We start from the raw sequence: 21,755 nt of genomic DNA on the forward strand, positions 1-21,755 counted from the left end.
ACCCAGAAGTATCCCAGGCCCTTCATCTTTGGGGAGGTGGATTTGAGATTTGTTCTCCCGTCTCTTTGCTTGGCTGCCTCGTGAATAAACCCTTTCTCTGCTGCAAGTCTTTGTCTCAGCGTTTGGCTTGCTGCGCCTTAGACAAATGGACCTGGTTTGGTAACAAGATAATATTTCATTGCTGTTTTAACTTGCGTTTTTCTAATAATTGGTGATGTTGAACACCTTTTCATGTGCCTGTTGGCTGTCTTTATTTCTTCTTGGGGAAAAATGATCCTCTGCCCACTTTTTAATTGAGTTGTTGTTGTTGAGTTGTATGAGTTCTTTTATGTTATGGATATTGGCAGCTTATAGATATATGATTTGCAAATGTCTTCTCCCATTTGGTAGGTTGACCTTTTGTTTTGTTGGTTTCTTTTGCTGTGCAGAAGCTTTTTAGTTTGATGTAGTCCCATTTGTGTATTTTGTTTTCATTTCCCTTGCCTTAGGAGACATATCTAGAATGATATTGCTAAAGCTGATGAGAGCATACTGCTGCATATGTTTTTTTCTAGGATTTTTATGGTTTCAGTTCTTACATTCAAGTCTTTAATCCATTTTGAGTTAACTTTTTTGTATATGGTGTAAGATAGTGATCTAGTTTCATTCTTTTGCATGTGGCTGTCCAGTTTTCCCAACACCATTTATTGAAGAGACTGTCCTTTATCCATTGTATGTTCTTTACTCTTTTAATATAAATTAATTGTCCATGTATGTGAGAGTTTATATCTGGACTTTCAGTTCTGTTCCATTGATCTGTCTGTCTGTTTTTCTGCCAATACCATGCTGTCTTGGTTAGTATAGCTTTGTAGTATGATATGAAATAAGGGAATGTGATACCTTGAACTTTTTTTTTTCCTTCGGGATTGCTTTGGCTATTATTGGTTCCATACAAATTGTAGCATTTTTTTTGTCTATTTTTGTGAAAAATATTATTGAGTTTTTTGTTGTTTTTTTTTTTACGGTGTGTGGGCCTCTCACTGTTGTGGCCTCTCCCGTTGCGGAGCACAGGCTCTGGACGCTCAGGCTCAGCGGCCATGGCGCACGGACCAAGCCGCTCCGCGGCATGTGGGATCTTCCCGGACCGGGGCACGAACCCTTGTCCCCTGCATCGGCAGGCGGACTCTCAACCACTCCGCCACCAGGGAAGCCCTATTATTGAGATTTTGATAGAGATTGCACTGAATCTGTAGATTGCTTTAGGTAATATGGACATTTTAACAGTTGTAATTCTTCCAATCTATGAACACAGAATATCTTTCTATTTCTTCATGTCTTCAGTTTTTTCAACAGTGTCTTATAGTCTTCGGTCTACAGGTCTTTCACCTCCTTGGTTGAATTTATTCCTAGGTATTTTATTCTTTTTGTTGTGATTGTAAGTGTGATTTTTTTTAAATTTCACTTTCTGCTAGTTTGTTTTTAGTGTATAGAAACACAAAACAGATTTTTGTATACTGATTTTGTACCCTGCAACTTGACTGTATTCATTTATTATTTTTAATAGCTTTTTGGAGGCAACTTTAGGATTTTCTATATATAAAATACTATCATCAGCAGATAGGGACAGTTTTACTTCTTCTTTTCCAATTTGGGTGTCTTTTATTTCTTTTTCATGCCTAATTGCTCTGGCTAGGACTTCTAATACCAAGTAGAATATGAGTGGTGAGTGTGGGCATCCTTGTTTTGTTCCTGATCTTAGAGGGATAGCTTTTAATTTTTCATCATTGAGTGTGATGCTAGTGGGTTTGTCATAAGTAGCCTTTCTTATGTTATGGTACCTTACTTCTATACCCATTTTATTGAGAACTTTTATTATAAATAGGTGTTGAATCTTGTCAAATGCTTTTTCTGCATCTGTTGAGATAATCATGTGATTTTTATCCTTTGTATTGTTAATGTGGTATATCATGTTGATTGATTTGCAGATACTGAACAATCCTTGCATTCCTGGAATAAATCCCACTATCATGGTGTATGATCCTTTTAATGTACTGTTGTATTTGGTTTGCTAAAGTTGTTTTTTTTGGCCATGCTGTGTGGCTTGTGGGATCTTAGTTCCCCAACCAGGGATTGAACCCGGGCCCTCGGCAATAAAAACTTGGAGTCCTAACCACTGGACCACCAGGGAATTCAAAATTGCTACTATTTTGTTGAGGACTTTTCCGTTTATGTTCATTAAAGATATTGGCATATAATTTTATTTTTTTTGTCTTGTGCTTGTCTGGGTTTGGTATCAAGATAATGTTGGCCTTATAAAATGCATTAGCAAGTGTTCTCTACTCTTCAATTTTTTGGAAGATTTTGAGAATGATAGGTATTGACTCATTTTTGAATATTTGGTAGAATTTACCACTTCATACATATTCTTAGTCTTATTTTTATTCTTTTAGCAGTTTGTGAATAGCATCTCCTTCTTACAATACAAATTATATGATGAGTCTCATGAAATCATTCATAGTGGTAGTAATTAATATTAACTAACACTTTAAAATAAATAACCAATACAAATCATCAAAATTTGGGAGCCAAAAAATGACATGAGGATCTTTAAAATTGCTTTATTACATCACTACTGCTTTTACCAGGTAGCCTAAAATGAAAACTGGCTGTGTAAGTCAAGAATCTCAATTCTGTTGTCCAAAAATTCCAGTGTGCTCCTGTTTTTCCTCTATATATAGAGAAGTAGGGTATTTTTTGTAATATATTCCTGATTTTTATCCATTTCTAGCCATGTTTTAATTACTCTCTTATCCTCATCCCAGGACTATCTGTTTCTGGTTGTCTCTCTGCAATGCTTTAACTTTAACCTGGTGCTCTGTGGAAGTGGAACAGCTATATAGAGTAGAGGAATCTATCATGCAGTAAAATTAAATCTTTTTGCAATAGGTTTACTTTACTTTTAGCTCTCCTTCCACAATCCATTTGATTTTGACCAGTGACTGAATTTTTTTGAAATATTTAAAATAACATTAGAATATATATATTTTTACAGTTTTTTTTTTTTTTTGGTCAAAAAAGTGATACTTGTTAAAAACCGACTTCTGCCTGAGACTTTGATATCTGTAAAAGTGTGAATAGGCAGCCACCTAGAACCCGAATGATTAGGTTCATTTTTTTTCTTTTTAACATCTTTTTTGGAGTATAACTACTTTACAATGGTGTGTTAGTTTCTGCTTTATAACAAAGTGAATCAGTTATACATATACCTATGTCCCCATATCTCTTCCCTCTTGTGTCACCCTCCCTCCCACCCTCCCTATCCCACCCCTCTAGGTAGTCACAAGGCACCAAGCTGATCTCCCTGTGCTATGCAGCTGCTTCCCACTAGCTATCTGTTTTACGTTTGGTAGTGTATATATGTCCATGCCACTCTCTCTTTGTCCCAGTTTACCCTTCCCCCTCCCCGTATCCTCAAGTCCATTCTCTAGTAGTCTGTGTCTTTATTCCCGACTTGCCCCTAGGTTCTTCATGACCTTTATTTTTAGATGCCATACCTATGTGTTAGCATATGGTATTTGTTTTTCTCTTTCTGACTTACTTCACTCTGTATGACAGACTAGGTCCATCCACCTCACTACAAATAACTCAATTTCGTTTCTTTTTATGGCTGAGTAATATTCCATTGTATATATGTACCACATCTTCTTTATCGATTCATCTGTTGATGGACACTTAGGTTGCTTCCATGTCCTGGCTATTGTAAATAGAGCTGCAGTGAACATTGTGGTACCTGACTCTTTATGAATTATGGTTTTCTCAGGGTATATGCCCAGTAGTGGGATTGCTGGGTCATATGGTAGTTCTATTTTTAGTTTTTTAAGGAACCTCCATACTGTCTTCCTTAGTGGCTGTATCAGTTTACATTCCCACCAAAAGTGCAAGAGGGTTCCCTTTTCTCCACACCCTCTCCAGCATTTATTGTTTGTAGATTTTTTGATGATGGCCATTCTGACCAGTGTGAGATGATATCTCATTGTAGTTTTGATTTGCATTTGTCTAATGATTAATGATGTTGAGCATTCTTTCATGTGTTTGCTGGCAATCTTTATGTCTTCTTTGGTGAAAAGTCTATTTAGGTCTTCTCACCATTTTTGGATTGGGTTGTTTGTTTTTTTGATATTGAGCTGCATGAGCTGCTTGTAAATTTTGGAGATTAATCCTTGTCAGTTGCTTCATTTGCAAATATTTTCTCTCATTCTGAGTGTTGTCCTTTTGTCTTGTTTATGGTTTCCTTTGCTGTGCAAAAGCTTTTAAGTATCATTAGGTCCCATTTGTTTATTTTTGTTTTTATTTCCATTTCTCTAGGAGGTGGATCAAAAAGGATCTTGCTGTGATTTATGTCAAAGAGTGTTCTGCCTATGTTTTCCTCTAAGGGTTTGGTAGTGTCTGGCCTTACATTTAGGTCTTTAATGCATTTTGAGTTTATTTTTGTGTATGGTGTTAGGGAGTGTTCTCCCTATGTGGCTGTCCAGTTTTCCCAGGACCACTTATTGAAGAGGGTGGCTTTTCTCCGCTGTATATTCTTGCCTCCTTTATCAAAGATAAGGTGACCATATGTGTGTGGGTTTATCTCTGGGCTTTCTATCCGGTTCCATTGATCTATATTTCTGTTTTGGTGCCAATACCATACCGTCTTGATTACTGTAGCTTTGTAGTATAGTTTGAAGTCAGGGAGCCTGATTCCTCCAGCTCCATTTTTCTTTCTCAAGATTGCTTTGGCTATTTGGGGTCTTTTGTGTTTCCATACAAATTGTGAAATTTTTTGTTCTAGTTCTGTGAAAAATACCATTGGTAGTTTGATAGGGATTGCATTGAATCTGTAGATTGCTTTTGGTAGTATAGTCATTTTCACAATGTTGATTGTTCCAATCCAAGAACATGGTATATCTCTCCATCTATTTGTATCATCTTTAATTTCTTTCATCAGTGTCTTCTAATTTTCTGCATAAACATCTTTTGTCTCCTTAGGTAGGTTTATTCCTAGATATTTTTTTCTTTTTGTTGCAATGGTAAATGGGAGAATTTTCTTAATTTCACTGTCAGATTTTTCATCATTAGCGTATAGGAATGCAAGAGATTTCTGTGCATTAATTTTGTATCCTGCTACTTTACCAAATTCATTGATTAACTCTAGCATCCTTAGGATTCTCTATGTATAGTATCATGTCATCTGAAAACAGTGACAGCTTTACTTCTTCTTTTCTGATTTGGATTCCTTTTATTTCTTTTTCTTTTCTGGTTGCTGTAGCTAAAACTTCCAAAACTATTGTTGAATAATAGTGGTGAGAGTGGGCAACCTTGTCTTGTTCCTGATCTTAGTGGAAATGGTTTCGGTTTTTCACCATTAAGGACATTGTTGGCTGTGGGTTTGTCATATATGGCCTTTATTATGTTGAGGTAAGTTCCCTCTATGCCTACTTTCTGGTGGGTTTTTATCATAATTGGGTGTTGAATTTTGTCCAAAGCTTTCTCTGCATCTATTGAGATGATCATATGGTTTTTCTCCTTCAATTGGTTAATGTGGTGTTATCACATTGATTGATTTGCGTATATTGAAGAATCCTTAAATCCCTGGGATAAACCCCACTTGATCATGGTTTATGATCCTTATAATGTGCTGTTGGATTCTGTTTGCTAGTCTTTTGTTGAGGAATTTTGCATCTATCTTCATCAGAGATATTGGCCTGTAGTTTTCTTTCTTTGTGACATCTTTGTCTGTTTTTGGTATCAGGGTGATGGTGACCTCGTAGAATGAGTTTGGGAGTGTTCCTCCCTCTGCTATATTTTGTAAGAGTTTGAGAAGCATAGGTGTTATCTCTTCTCTAAATGTTTGATAGAATTCGCCTGTGAAGTCACCTGGTCCTGGGCTTTTGTTTGTTGGAAGATTTTTAATCACAGTCTCAATTTCAGTGCTTGTGATTGGTCTGTTTATATTTTCTCTTTCTTCCTGGTTCAGTGTCAGAAAGTTGTGCTTTTCTAAGAATTTGTCCATTTCTTCCAAGTTGTCCATTTTACTGGCATATAGTTGCTTGTAGTAATCTCTCATGATCCTTTGTATTTCTGCAGTGTCAGTTGTTACTTCTCCTTTTTCATTTCTAATTCTATTGATTTGAGTCTTCTCCCTTTTTTTCTTGATGAGTCTGGCTAATGGTTTATCAATTTTGTTTATCTTTTCAAAGAACCAGCTTTTAGTTTTATTGATCTTTGCTGTCAGTTACTTCATTTCTTTTTCCTTTATTTCTGATCTGATCTTTATGATTTCTTTCCTTCTGCTAACTTTGGGGTTTTTTTGTTCTTCTTTCTCTAATTGCTTTAGGTGTAAGGTTAGTTTGTTTACTTGAGGTGTTTCTTGTTTCTTAAGGTAGGATTGTATTGCTATAAACTTCCCTCTTAGATCTGCTTTTGCTGTATCCCATAGGTTTGGGTCATCATGTTTTCGTTGTCATTTGTTTCTAGGTATTTTTTGATTTCCTCTGTGATCTCTTGGTTATTAAGTAGTGTATTGTTTAGCCTCCATGTGTTTGTATTTTTTACAGTTTTGTACCTGTAATTGTACAAAATTGTACAAAATCAGATAATTGTACCTGATATGTAGTCGCATAGCGTTGTGGTCAGAAAAGATACTTGATACTATTTCAAGTTTTTATATTTACCAAGGCTTGATTTGTGACCCAAGATATGATCTGTCCTGGAGAATGTTCCATGAGCACTTGAGAAAAATGTGTATTCTGTTGTTTTGGATGGAATGTCCTATAAATATCAATTAAGTCCATTTTGTTTAAAGTATCATTTAAAGCTTGTGTTTCCTTATTTATTTTCATTTTGGATGATCTGTCCATTGATGAAAGTGGGGTGTTAATGTCCCCTACTATGTTTGTGTTACTGTTGATTTCCCCTTTTATGGCTGTTAGTATTTGCCTTATGTATTGTGGTGCTCCTATGTTGGGTGCATAAATATTTACAATTGTTATATCTTCTTCTTGGATTGATCCCTTGATCATTCTGTAGTGTCCTTCTTTGTCTCTTGTAATATTCTTTGTTTTAAAGTCTCTTTTGTCTGATATGAGAATTGCTACTCCAGCTTTGTTTTGATTTCCATTTGCATGGAATATCTTTTTCCATCCCCTCACTTTCAGTCTGTATGTGTCCCTAGGTCTGAAGTGGGTCTCTTGTAGACAGCATATATATGGGTCTTGTTTTTGTATCCATTCAGCCAGTCTATGTCTTTTGGTTGGAGCATTTAATCCATTTACATTTAAGGTAATTATCCATATGTATGTTCATATTACCATTATCTTAATTTTTTTGTGTTTGTTATCGTAGGTCTTTTCCTTCTCTTGTGTTTCCTGCCTGGAGAAGTCCCCTTAGCATTTGTTGTAAAGCTGATTTGGTGAGGCTGAATTCTCTTAGCTTTTGCTAGTCTGTAAAGGTTTTAATTTCTCTGTCAAATCTGAATGAGATCCTTACTGGGTAGAGTAATCTTGGTTGTAGGTTTTTCTCCTTCATTACTTTAAATATGTCCTGCCACTCCCTTCTGGCGTGCAGAGTTTCTGCTGAAAGATCAGCTGTTAACCTATGGGGATTCCCTTGTATGTTATTTGTTGCTTTTTCCTTGCTGTTTTTAATATTTTTTTCTTTGTATTTAATTTTTGATAGTTTGATTAATACGTGTCTTGGCATGCTTCTTGGATTATCCTGTATGGGACTCTCTGCACTTCCTGGACTTGATTGACTATTTCCTTTCCCATATTAGGGAAGTTTTCAACTATAATCTGTTCAAATATTTTCTCAGTCCCTTTCTTTTTCTCTTCTTCTTCTGGGACCCCTATAATTCGAATGTGGTGTGTTTGGTGTTGTCCCAGAGGTCTCTAAGACTGTCCTCAATTCTTGTCATTCTTTTTTCTTTTTTGTGCTCTGCAGCAGTTATTTCCACTATTTTATCTTCCAGATCACTTATCCATTCTTCTGCCTCAGTTATTCTGCTATTGATCCCTTCTAGAGAATTTTAAATTTCATTTATTGTGTTGTTCATCACTGTTTGTTTGCCCTTTAGTTCTTCTAGGTCCTTGTTAAATGTTCCTTGTATGCTCTCCATTCTATTTCCAAGATTTTGGATCATCTTTACTATCATTATTCTGAATTCTTTTTCAGGTAGACTGCCTATTTCTTCTTCGTTTGTTAGGTCTGGTGGGTTTTTACCTTGCTCCTTCATCTGCTGTGTGTTTCTCTTTCTTCTCATTTTGCTTAGCTTACTGTGTTCGGGGTCTCCTTTTCGCAGGCTGCAGGTTCGTAGTTCCCTTTGTTTTTGGTGTCTGCCCCCAGTGGCTAAGGCTGGTTTAATGGGTTGTGTAGGCTTCCTGGTGGAGGGGACTAGTGCCTGTGTTCTGGTGGATGAGGCTGCATCTTGTCTTTCTGGTGTCAGGTCCACGTCTGGTGGTGTGTTTTGGGGTGTCTGTGGCCTTATTATGATTTTAGGCAGCCTGTCTGCTAATGGATGGGGTTGTGTTCCTGTCTTGCTAGTTGTTTGGCATAGGGTGTCCAGCACTGTAGCTTGCTGATTGTTGAGTGGAGCTGGGTCTTGGCGTTGAGATGGAGATCTCTGGGAGATTTTCGCTGTTTGATATTACGTGGAGCTGGGAGGTCTGTTGTGGACCCGTGTCCTGAACTTGGCTCTCCCACCTCAGAGGCACAGCCCTGATGCCTGTCTGGGGCACCAAGAGCCTGTCATCCACACGGCTCAGAATAAAAGGGAGAAAAAAAAGAAAGAAAGAAGAAGATAAAATAAAATAAAATAATGTTATTAAGATAAAAAGTAATTATTAAAAAAATTTTTAAGTATTAAAAAAGGAAAGAAAGAAGACAGCAACCAAATCAGAAAAGAAATCCACGAATGATAACAAGTGCTAAAAACTATACTAAAAAACAAACAAACAAAAAAAAACCGGACAGACAGAACCCTCGGAAAAATGGTAAAAGCAAAGCTATACAGACAAAATCACACACAGGAGCATACATATATACACTCACAAAAAGAGAAAAAGGGAAAAAATATATATATATATATCGTTGTTCCCAAAGTCCACGTCCTCAGTTTGGGATAATTCATTGTCTATTCAGGTATTCCACAGATGCAGGGTACATCAAGCTGATTGTGGAGATTTAATCCGCTGCTCCTGAGGCTGCTGGTAGAGATTTCCCTTTCTCTTCTTTGTTCGCACAGCTCCCGGGGTTCAGCTTTGGTTTTGGCCCCTACTCTTCGTGTAGGTCGCCTGAGGGCATCTGTTTTTCGCTCAGACAGGACGGGGTTAAAGGAGCCGCAGGTTCGGGGGCTGTAGCTCACTCAGGCTGGGGGGAGGGAGGGGTACGGATGCGGGGCGAGCCTGCGGCGGCAGAGGCCGGCGTGACGTTGCACCAGCCTGAGGCTCGCCATGCGTTCTCCCGGGGGAGTTGTCCCTGGATCACGGGACGCTGGCAGCGGCGGGCTGCACAGGCTCCCAGGAGTAGAGGTGTGGAGAGTGACCTGTGCTTGCTCACAGGCTTCTTGGTAGCGGCAGCAACGGCCTTAGCATCTCATGTGCGTCCCTGGGGTCCGCGCTGATAGCTGCGGCTCGCGCCGGTCTCTGGAGCTCCTTTAAGCAGCGCTCTTAATCCCCTCTCCTCGCGCACCAGGAAACAGAGAGGGAAGAAAAAGTCTCTTGCCTCTTCGGCAGCTCCAGACTTTTTCCCGGACTCCCTCCCGGCTAGCTGTGGCGCACTAGCCTCCTTCAGGCTGTGTTCACCCCGCCAACCCCAGTCCTCTCCCTGGGATCCGATGGAAGCCGGAGCCTCAGCTCGCAGCCCCGCCCACCCTGGCGGGTGAGCAGACAAGCCTCTCGGGCTGGTGAGTGCTGGTCGACAACGATCCTCTGTGTGGGGATCTCTCCACTTTGCCCTCTGCACCCCTGTTGCTGTGCTCTCCTCCACGGCTCCGAAGCTTCCCCCGCTCCGCCCCCCACAGTCTCCGCCCGCGAAGGGGCTTTCTAGTGTGTGGAAACCTTTCCTCCTTCACAGCTCCCTCCCACTGGTGCAGGTCCCGTCCCTATCCTTTTGTCTCTGTTTATTCCTTTTTCTTTTGCCCTACCCATGTACGTGGGGAGTTTCTTGCCTTTTGGGAGGTCTGAGGTCTTCTGCCAGCATTCAGTAGGTGTTCTGTAGGAGTTGTTCCGCATGTAGATGTATTTCTGATGTATTTGTGGGGAGGAAGGTGATCTCCACGTCTTATTCTTCTGCCATCTTGAAGGTCCTCTGCACAAGACTCTTAGATAGCCTCATCCTCCAAAGGGCAGACACAGAAGCAAGGAGAACTACTGTTGTGCAGACTGTGCCCGGGGAGAAATTCCAATGGCAGGTATTGGTGACATATCCTCTTCTTTAGCAGGTGGCAGCCTGGCAACTTGTGGTTGTAGGTAGGTGGCCTCAGTTCCTTCCCACTGGATCTCTCCTTAGGGCTGCTTGAGTGTCCTCATGACACGGCAGCTGGCTTAACCCAGGATGAGTGATCTTGGGTAGCTGGTTTTCCTTAGTTAACAATCATCTTTTGATGTTCCCCATTACCTGCGCCAGTCCCCTCCCCTGTCCCGTCCCCCCTGGTACTTTAGCTCAGGGAGGAAGGAGCTCAGAGGGACTTGGCTGAATAAGGAGCTTGAGAGCCTAGGGATGAGTTTTAAGCCGCTTTCCCCACAGTCAGGAGGAGGGACGCTGACGCTCCAGCCGGACCCCGCGCCTCCCTTTCGCCATTTCCCCTCAGGACGCTCAGGTCCACCCTGATTAGGTTCATTTTTATTTCCATTACTTAGGTATGACCAGTGCATCTCTTTTATCCTAGATTTTCTATAATTTTCCTTTTTTTCTCTAAATGAACTGGTGGAGTTGATTTTGGAGTGAATACGGAATTAAACTTCGTAATTTCCATTTGCTCCCTCTACTCCCTGCAACTCTGCTGCTATCCCGGGCAGTCTTTATTAATGTTTCCAATTTTCCCATCCATTTACTAAAGCTTAGCAACTGTCCCAAGTTTTTATCGTTTCTCATAGCTTTCTGGGTAAAGTTTAAATTCTTTAGCTTAATCATTTATTATCTACAGACTTGTCAAATTTCCATCATTTTCCTCTTCAGACATTCTGAATTATTTGTACTTCCTTATAACACATTACTCTGTTTTCTGGCTCTTCCTTTGCTATATGCTAGTCTTCCTGCTTTTTCTAGCTGTAACTTGTGTCAGTTTTCCCTTTTCATAAAGGCTGTTGTACATCTGCTTCTAAGCCGTCTACTTGGCTCTCAGAGTTTCTTCCATCTTCCAGCTGCTCCCAGTGGAACACCATGACCTTTACTAGTGGTCTTTATATGGAGCTCTGGGGCACAGGCCCATTGATAAACTACTGCTGCCACAACTTGGCTATCAGTAGAGATGTGGTTGGAGCAAGCTACAATTCCCTTATTTCCCCATTACTTTATTTCTCACAGTACCACCACAGGTACGGCTGGATCAGACTTCAGAGAATAGTTGGAGTAAATAAAGGAAATTAAAGTATAACAGAGAAACATTTAAAACCAAGACTAAATCCAATTTCCCTCCTGCCCAAGGGAAAGCATTCAAGAAGCTGAATCCATCAGAGAGTGGCCTCTTGTATACTTCCTTTACTCGTTTGTATTCCGGGCTGTACTTCTGAGTGCCTCCTTCTACTCACCGTGCACCTTTGGGAACCTCATCCCCTAGCCTCAGGACTGGTTTTGGTCCGGGGGTTACTTTCCTCAGCCATGTGTTTCGACAAGTTTGAATCCTTTTGGCTACTTCCTGTCAACATTGTCCATGGTAGGCTTTGACACCCAAATCTTGCAGAGTAGCTAAGAGTTTGTATGATTTTCTCTAAGTCTGAACACCTTTGAAGTCTTCCTGCCAATGTAAATTTTGGAAATGCCTCTGATTGTTCTAGTTGTTCGTGGATAACTCTTGAATCAGACACTGTAAATCTTCCCCAAGGACCATTGTTAAATTTCAGACGGAGTGTGACCTGAACCAATAATACAAAGAGAAATGTTTTCCTTAATGCCCCCAAAAGGATTCTCTCGTAATGAGGATACTACTTCACTTTATATAGAGCATGATTTTTCTCTGTCTCTGACTGACCCCTTTATTCAAATTGAACTCCCTTGGCCTGTTTTAAAAAGAACGAAGTCCGTGGACAAGCCAGGGCAGCTTATTTGGTTAAGTAAAGATTCAGCTAAAGCTGTTAAATCACCATGGACTAGATTAGATTAAATTTTATTACAAGGGTAGCTATTGGCTAGCCTCCTTATTGGTGGAGTTGAGATTTTTTTGTTGTTGTTCTTTCTATTACACATCTCACTCCCACTTGTCCTTTGCCATATTCCTCCAAAAGCTGGTCAAAGTCATTTGGTATAAACATCCTTTTGTGTATCTCTGGCAATCTAGCATAGCTCCATCACAGCATTATACCACAATCATTGATTTATTTGTCTGTTTTCCTAGCGTGTGGAATTTAGTGAGCAATCAGGAAATGTTTATCGAATGATAAATGCATCAGTAAAAGAAATTGGCATCTGTTATCTTCTAAATTTACTCTATTTCAACAGTTCCTTAATGATTAGGTATAAGATTTCATGGGGAGAGCTAGTTTATTTTCTAGTGATTAAAATCCAGTGCCTGCAGTTAAAATTTCTGTGTGTTGCATATTAAGTTTTGAATTATAAGTATCTTGATCAGGAAAAAAGGACCAGAGAGCTGCTGAGGCCCAGCCCACAGTTAGTATTTACTCCCAGCACTGGAGCTGTACTTTGTACAGCCTTCTGTCTTGGGGAGGAAGAAACTGAAATAACAGAGTATGCTCTGAGAATCAGTCCCCTCTTGTCTAGTAAATGGCAGATAGTCAGATGCTGTGTATTGTATTATTCATTTAACCCTTTGCTATTTTGACAAAAAGTTAAGTCTTTTTACATATAGAAAAGCCTCTAATGCTGGTGTGATTTCTGTTTAAAAGTAGGAAATGCATGTTACTGAGGAATGGAGGAGAAGGAATTTTCTTTTTCTGAATATGTGTATTTATGCATAAGTATACAGGAAATTTACAAAGTATTTTTAAATGTATGTGGTCTACTTTGTGTGAAGCTTCCATATAAGGGATTTAAAAATTACTGTGCACATTTAGATCTAAGCTGTTTGGCCCACTGTTGCTCTATCATATGTATTTTTTGGATATTTTAGAACATAGATCTTTCGAAGAAAAAGAAATAGTTGTCAGCAAAAGTTTTTCTTTTTTAAAAGAGGAGTTAATAAAATGCCTGTTTTATGATCAAATATATTATTTGACTTTTCTTATAGAAATTTCAAGAAATTGCTGAAAAAAATACGGAAAAGTTGAACCGTATTGAGAAGTCACATGAACAATTGGTTGTTGAAAACACACATTTCAAAAACTTGTTATCACAGACTAAAAGGGAACAAACATCCTTGCTGGCGGCCTGCGCATTGATGGCTGGTGCCTTATATCCTCTGTATAGCCGATCATCTGCCTTATCCACACAGAGAGATTTTCTCCAGGAGCAGGTCAACACCTTTGAGTTGTTAAAATTGGAAGTTAGAACTCTAGCCCAGGCTTTGTCAATTGTAGAGGAAAAGAAGCAAGAGGAAGCCAGGATGAAGAAAAAAGCATTCAAAGGATTAATACGTGTATTCCGGAAAGGTGTTATTGCAATTTTGGCAGCAAACAGACTCAAGATTTTGGGCCAGTCGTGTGCCTCTCTTTTTACCTGGATGGAGAGTTTCAAAGAAGGCATAGGCATGTTAGTGTGTACAGGAGAGCCCAAAGACAAGCATAAATTTCCAAGTAAGATAATTTGTGCTTTTAAAAATCTGAGTCGAATGTAAGTGACATACGAAGTGAATATGTTGGGCAAAAACATAAAAAAATCATTTACAATGTCAAATCATGTAACATATGTACATACATATGTAGATATGTATATGTGTATGAATAAGTGTGTATTTATAAATTAGGCTTTAATGTTTTGTTATAAACATTAAAATATAAAGAAAGTAGCAAATATATATGATTTCAACTTTGTCTAGCTTTATTATATTTGAATGTTCTTTTGACAGTAAATTGAAAAGTTTGTACAGCGATTTTTCAAGAAAGTCAATCCAGATACTCTGCCCTATTTAAAATTAATTAGCATAATTTACTTTCACTTTCTTTGAATTAGTATAAAATGATCAGAGTTAAAAATCTGTTGAAGAATTGAATGAAAATGAAACTAATGTAAGTTTTATAGCTAACTTTTTTTGAATGCTTAACTATTCTGAGGAAACAATTATTTCAGTTTTTAACTTTTCAAAAGCAAGCTGTTAAGTAAGTAGAGCTAAATAAAATTTCCTTCTCTCTTTTCTTTTATGATGTCAGTTACCATTATCTATAGAGAGGAGTTAATAAAATGCCTGTTTGTTTCATGATCAAATACATTATTTGACTTCTCTTATCTGGAAAAATTGAACCGTAAATAAAGTCAATAAAATCTCACATCTATTGTAGACTTCTCTGCACTAGGTGAAGTTCTACATACAAATTTTGATCTACTTCTTAAACAGCTAAATATTGCCATAATTTTTAAACGGATTTTAATAAATTTTTGTAGAATTGCATAATGGATTTTTTTCTGTTTTTGCAGAACATCAAAAGGAGCAGTTACGTTGTTTGCGAACTCTCAGTTGGCTCACCAGTTCTGACCTTCTTGCTGCAATAATCAGTTCTATGGCTGAGTTACAGGAAGCTATTAGTAAAACAGGTATGATTCCCCTTTTTATGTCCTTGCAAAATACATTTAAAAAGAAAATGTCCAGAAATTCTTTATGGTACAAATTCTAATAAACCTTCAAGGAAGAAAATGTATTTGTTTTTGTCTTTCTTTTATTCAGGTACAGAGAGATTACTAAATCTATATTTAATGAAGTAGTGAATTAATGTAATTTTTGATGTTAATTTTGTCTTTATGGGGAAATTAAATGACACTTCTTGGTGAATACATTCACCTTTTTTTTTCCTTTGTGATATGCTTTTCCTATGGAAAACTCATCATTAGCTTTTTTATTAAGTACTACTGGTAATATTCTTTCAAATTTTAATCTTTCTTCTGTTTCTGGCCATGTGCTTTAGAAATCCAAATAATAACTGAATCAGTAGAAAATTTTTCTCCCTCATTTGGCAACATGTTTTTATTTTTTCTATTTAATTTTAAATAGAGTTAATTTAAATAGTCTGCTCCTTTCCACTAGGTGTGAAGCCACCTATAACCAGTGATTTCCAAAGGTCTAAAATGCAAGTTTATTTTTTCATGACTCAGATCGCGTGGCATGTTTGTGTGAAAGGTTCAATGAAAACTAATTTCTCCACACTTAAAGTGTAACATACAGTTACCTACTGCTTAAGCTATGTCATTGGACTAATTATGGTCGTTTCAGACACATTAATAGAAAAAAATGTATAGTAGACTTGTTAATACTTGCCTGCATAATGGAATATTCTAAGTATTAATGAAATGATAATTTGGGATGTAATTTAATTCTTCAGACAATTCTGTTGTGTAAATATAGATCATGTATTGTGATTTCAAACATGTAAACTAGGCTCTTATAGTACAAAACTTATGATCCGAAGATTATTTTTAGGTTGTGGCCATAAATGTTGGTAAGAAATATGCATATTTTAATGTATCGGCAAAATCTCAACATACTGGGTTTGGAGTCTGAAATAAAAGTGCAAATAAATATATTTTAAGAATGTTGGTATTATAACTTCAAAGCAAAATTGTAACATTCTTGAAAGAACTTAATAAATTTTTGGGTTTAGTTTAATAAACAGATGATTTTTGTTAGTCATATTTTTTCAGGTATGTGGACCTAAAAGTAGATTGGTTTCTTAAGCTATAATCTTATTTATATTATTACTTTATTTAATGCATTTTTTAATCACTGTGCTATATGCTTGAGGAGATGAAAGAAAAAGATGTGACTTGATCGATCTTCTAGAAAATATACATAATGGTCATAAGAATAAGAGCGACAACTCATGAACAACTTAGGCAGAATGTAATCAAGGATTGGATGAGAAAGTACAGGCTTTAAATGTAAGAATACGCAGAAGGTAAAGCTCAATGTGGGCTTATGAGTATTGGGAAGGCTTCAGGGACTAGTGATTTAGTTGGGCCTAGAATGACAGTAAGTTAGAGAGGAGAGCTGGCATTCAGCTGCAGGGTATAGCTTAAGCAGAGATGTAGAGGTGGGAATAAGCATAGAATGGGAAGAAGGGACATTCAAGAGGTGAGAACGTAAATCCATGCCTAGCAGGTCTGACTTATGGATAAAATATACTGTCTACTCTAACCATATTGGGAAGCAGTGGGGGAAGGGGTAGATCATTGCCATGGGATCAGATTGTTGATTTATGAAAGTAGGCAGCCATTTCCCCTGAGCACATTTTCTAAAAGTAGCCCCTTGTAACATTTTTAAGTTAAAATATTGACAAAATTTTTATTCAGACCCTGATAAAAATATGTGTAGGTAAGACCTGTGAAGTAGAAGGTAGACCAAGAGTGGTGTTTTAAGTGCTTGCCTATCTCTAGGAACAAGCTGTCTTTGATGTTAGACCCTGGTATGCCTCTAGCTTGAGGAAATAGCAAGTTCAGGAAAACTTATTTTTAGGCAAGCCTAAAAGGATATGGTCCAGGCAGATAGATAATTGTTACTGAACTAGTACAAAAATGATCAGTGTGGATCTTCTCCAGTGACTAGCTGGGCTTATAGAATAATTCTTTCAAAACATGATGAAGGGTTAATGTATTGTTATCTAGGCAATTGTGTTTTCATTTTTAAATGTATCCTAGTAGAAATTTTAGATATTTTAGCAGAAAAGGTGGGAAAATATTTTCAAAGTCTATGAGTGATTATCAACAGATAAGGGTAATAAATGTAAAGCCATAACAGTTTATACAGTCATGTTGAGTTTGTAGTTTAAGTGTCTGAAAAATCTAAATAGGTAATCATTATTGTGTAGTAGAAAGAGCATTGCTTTGAACAAGACAGACTTGATATTATATTCAGCATTGCTAGTTATTAGTTGTGTGAAATTGGGCAAGTTACTTAACTTTACTGGGCCTCACACTCTTTTCCCATAAATGAAGATGGTATCGTCTTCCCCATTGTTATGAGGAAATAATGAGATAATGCTTGTTGAATATTTTGTACAGTATCTGGTACATAGTGGGTGCTAAAAAATATTGTTGTTCCCTTACCACCCATCTCACCATGAAAGTAGCATTTAGCATTAATGAACATGAATACACACACGCCTACCTGTATACATTTTTAGACTACTAATGATTAATTTTCTGTTCTAAAATTGCTAAATTGCTGTAGAGTGGAGGCAACATAGTGTAGGGTTAAGCAGGTATTCTGCCTGACTTTGAATACTGACTCTGATGCTAGCCACATGACATGGGCAAGTTATTTAAACTCTGTTTCCCAGTTTCTTTATTTGTAGAGTGGGAATAGTAAGTTTTACCTAGCTCAGAGTTTAGAGGACTAAATGAGTTCATTTGTAAAGTGCTTAGAATGCCTTTGTTTACTCTTTCACATACTTTTCTTAGTTCAGATATCGGTCTTCATTAAGATTTATTGCATTAACTGAATAATAATGAAGAAATTTCATAAAAATTTAGAGTAAATAAAATGAAAATACATTAGTTTATCTTAAAATTTCAAGACCATTTACATGTCTCATACAGCTCCAACTCGTTAAAACATGGTTCTGTTATAAATTAGTATACGTATAAAGATCAGGAAGAAATTTCTTCCTCTGAATATAATGACATTGGATGTTTGGGGGCATCACAGGTTTTCTTTCTTTGTACCTAATAGAAGACCCCCACTTAGAGCAGCTTATTCATATAAGGTTTTTTTTTTTCCTCCCAAATAGTAAGTCTGGAGGTAGGTAGAAATCCAGACTATGTCTTTCTGCTAAGCCATTAGCATCTTCGTGTTTATGCCTCCTAGTTTTAAGCTGGTCACTCTACTTTTAGGCATCAGGATTGTATTTGTGCAGGAAGGAGAAGGGAGGGACACAATGTGAAGACATTCATACATTGCTGGTGAGAATAAAAAATGTTATAGCTGCTTTGGGAAAGAGTGGCATTTCCTCAAAATATTAAACATAGAGTTATCATTTGAACAAGCAATTCCCCTTCTAGGTATATATCCAAGAGAAATGAAAACATATATGTACAAAAACTTGTGCATGAATGTTTACTGCAGCATAATGCATAGTCAAGAAATGGAAACAAACTCAAATGTCCATCAACTGATAAATGGGTAATGGACAGATATCCAAACAATAAAATATAATTGGGCCATAAAGAGTAATGAAGTACTGATGCTTGCTACAACATGGATGAACCATGAAAGCCATATGCTACATCACAAAAGATTGTATATAATATGATTCCATTTATTTGAAATCACATATCATATTATTCCATTTATTTGGAATATGCAGATTAGGCAAATCTAGAGACAGAAAGTACATTAGGGGCTGCCTAAGGCTGGGGAGGGGTTGGGGTTATGGGAAGTGGCTGCTAATAGATATGGAGTTTCTTTTGGGGGTGACTAAAATTTTATAAAATTGCTTGTGGTGACGACTGCATAACTGTGATTATATTAAAAACCATGGATTTGTACACTTTAAATGGGTAAGTTATATTGTGTGTGAATTATATCTCAACAAAATTGTTAAAAATATGAAGACATGTGTTGCTGAATATATCACTTTATATCAGGAAGGCAAAAGCTTTCCCAAAAGCTTCCCCAGCAGACTTTTGCTGTTGTTTCATTGGCCTGGCCTGAGCTTGTTTCATTGGCCTGAGCTGAGTCATTCACATGATTCTCCCTAGATGACTACCTGGAGATTGACAAAAGAGAAGGAAGAGTTTGTGCATGGAATGAATCAGCTAATCAACATCTGCAGTAGAGAGGATTGTTTTTGTTTGTTCTTTTTTTTCAAATTACTTCCGCTTCTACTACCTCCATTATACAAGAAAACAGGTCAATTCAGAAAACTTGGAAAAGAAATAAATCAGAGAACAATAACAAAACAAAAACAAACGTATTTTCCCATCATATAGGGATAGTTAATGTAAGCATTTTTATGTGTTCTTATGTGTTCTTCCAATCTGTTTTATCCCTCTTTCTCTCTCTATCCATTCACCCTTCCTTCCTCCCTTCATGCCACCTACTCATCCATCCACTAGCAGACTAACAAATGATGTAAATGATATCATAGGCTACATACTCTTTAATATCTTCATTTAAAAATTATTCCAAAATACCCACAAACTTATGGAAAAGTTGCAAGTAGTTCACAACAGAGAATTCTGTTTCCTGAATGGTCTGAGAGCAGGTTGCTTACTTGATGCCCCATCACTCCCTCATATTATAGCATGTATTTCAAAGACATTCTTCTGCGTAACCAGAGTGCAATGATCAACATCAGGAAACCAACATTGATACATTACTACCATTCAGACTCCATTCAACTTCCCCTATTTGTCCCAACCACGTCATTTTTAGCAAGAGGATCTGGTTTAGAATTATGTGTTGCATTTAGTCATGTCTCTTTAGTCTTCTTCAGTACGGAAGAGTTCCTCAGTTTTTCCTTGACCATCGTGACCTTGAAGATTACAAGCCAGTTATTTGTAGAATATCCCTTAATTTTGATTTGTTTGTTTCCTCATGGTCAGATTTAGCTTATGCATTTTCAGCAAGAATATCACAGAAGTGATGCTGTGCTTTGCTTATGATAAACTGTCATAGCTATAGTTTAAAAAATATCATACTTTTTGAGGATTTTTCTCTATTTCTGTTAATAATCTTCTAGAGAATGATTGTAATGTCTGGGTAATATATATCAGTTGGGCATTCCTTCATCTATTTAACCAATTTACAAAAGGAGGTTTTCATCATAGGGCAGGTATCAAGAATACCAGTTCAGCTTTGATTTGCAATTGATTCCTTGTCCCTTGAATCATCTAATACTATGAATAGTATCTTAATTCTTTCAGCCATGTGGGAAATTGAAATGGCAAAATCTTGGGAAAGTCTATTTAGGAAATGTGAAAATTCTGAAATGAAAGAGGATATTTCTTGGAACTCTGATTTTTCTTCTCTGTTCCTTCTGTCTTTTTGAAGAACTTGCTGAAAATTTAAATCATATTACATGTCAGGACTACCTATTGATGGCATCATTGTCACTTTTTTCTTTTTATTTACAATATTGTGTTAGTTTCTGGTGTACAGCAAAGTGATTCATATATATATATATAAATAAAATCTTTTTCATATTCTTTTCCATCGTAGTTTATTACAAGATACTGAATATAGTTCCCTGTGCTATACAGTAGGACCTTGTTGCTTACCTAGTTTATCTCTAGTAATCTGTATCTGCTAATCGCAAACTCCTGACTTATCCCTCCCTCCCTTCCCCTTTGGTAACCATAAGTTTGTTTTCTATGTCTGTGAATCTGTTTCTATTTTGTAAATAAGTTCATCTGCATCATATTTTAGATTCTACATATAAGTGATATTGTATGGTATTTGTCTTTCTCTTTCTGACTTACTTCGCTTAGCATGATAATCTCTAGCTCCGTCCATGTTGCTGCAAATGGCATTATCTCATTCATTTTCACTTTTTTCTTTTTAGCTCCAGGAAAACTAGTACATGTATGGCAATAGCAAGTAGTAGCTTTTAATATATTAAATAGTAACTATTGCTTCTCCTATTATCATTGTTCAAAAAAAATCAGTAAATTACTCTTTTGAAAAGTTAGGTGCTTATCTTTTTAGAGTAAGTTCTGAATTATACTATTAACTAATTAGGAGAGAAAGTTTTAAAATTGTCTAGGAGAGAAAATGAAACATGTTGGATATGCAGTAGAATATGGATTAAGAACCTGGATTCTAGATTTGAATCTGGGTTCCAGTGCTTACTATGTGTGTGACATTGGGAAAATCATTTCATCCTTCTTCATCCATCTGTAAAATTTGGCTAAGGGTGGTTCCTAGCTCATAGAGTTATTAGGAGTAAATGTAACTTTCTCAGCCAAGTCCCTTGTATATGTAATTGTCCAATAAATGTTGTGTTATCTCTTTTTTGTGCACTGACATTTCAGTGGAACCTGTATATTAGTTTATCCCTTTTTGTGAAACTGGAAGTTCAATAGTGGTAGCTTGAATTCATTGCTCAGAAAGTGAGGTGTTTGCTAAAGGTAGATGCCACTGCTGCCTTCTTAAACTTTGACGGTGTATTTACAGGCAGTGGGCAAAGACCCCAGTTTCCATGTTTCTCTGTAAATACTGGACAGGTGGCAACCTTCTTGCTTTCATTAAAGTGTTTGCCCACTTGAGATAAATGACCTCTTCCAGGTATCCAAATGGTGTGCCTGCAAGAGATCATTTACCTCAAACAGGGGAGAATGTTACTTCCACTGAAGGGCTGGGATATCAATCATTATAGGAGTGAACTAAGGAACCCTATAGATAGCTGAGCATTTTTATATGACTTGTTCAGACTGAATTTCTCGAGATAGAAACAATTGTGCTGATTTGCTTTGAAATATCT

The 21,755-nt window shown here is 37.2% G+C and overlaps 1 protein-coding gene across 3 annotated transcripts in view; it reads left to right on the top strand.

The window, feature by feature from the left end:
* CCDC171 (coiled-coil domain containing 171) overlaps positions 1 to 21,755 on the top strand; it is a 348,708-nt gene that overhangs the window by 162,319 nt on the left and 164,634 nt on the right. For all 3 annotated transcript variants that reach the window (XM_082657166.1, XM_082657167.1, XM_082657168.1), the window contains 2 exons: positions 13,418 to 13,922; positions 14,761 to 14,877. In XM_082657166.1, coding sequence (XP_082513292.1) covers positions 13,418 to 13,922; positions 14,761 to 14,877 — 622 coding nt within the window. The remainder of the gene's footprint in view (positions 1 to 13,417; positions 13,923 to 14,760; positions 14,878 to 21,755) is intronic.

This window comes from Grampus griseus (genome assembly GCF_964374135.1).
Source record: "Grampus griseus genome assembly, chromosome: 6".
NCBI lineage: Eukaryota > Metazoa > Chordata > Mammalia > Artiodactyla > Delphinidae > Grampus > Grampus griseus.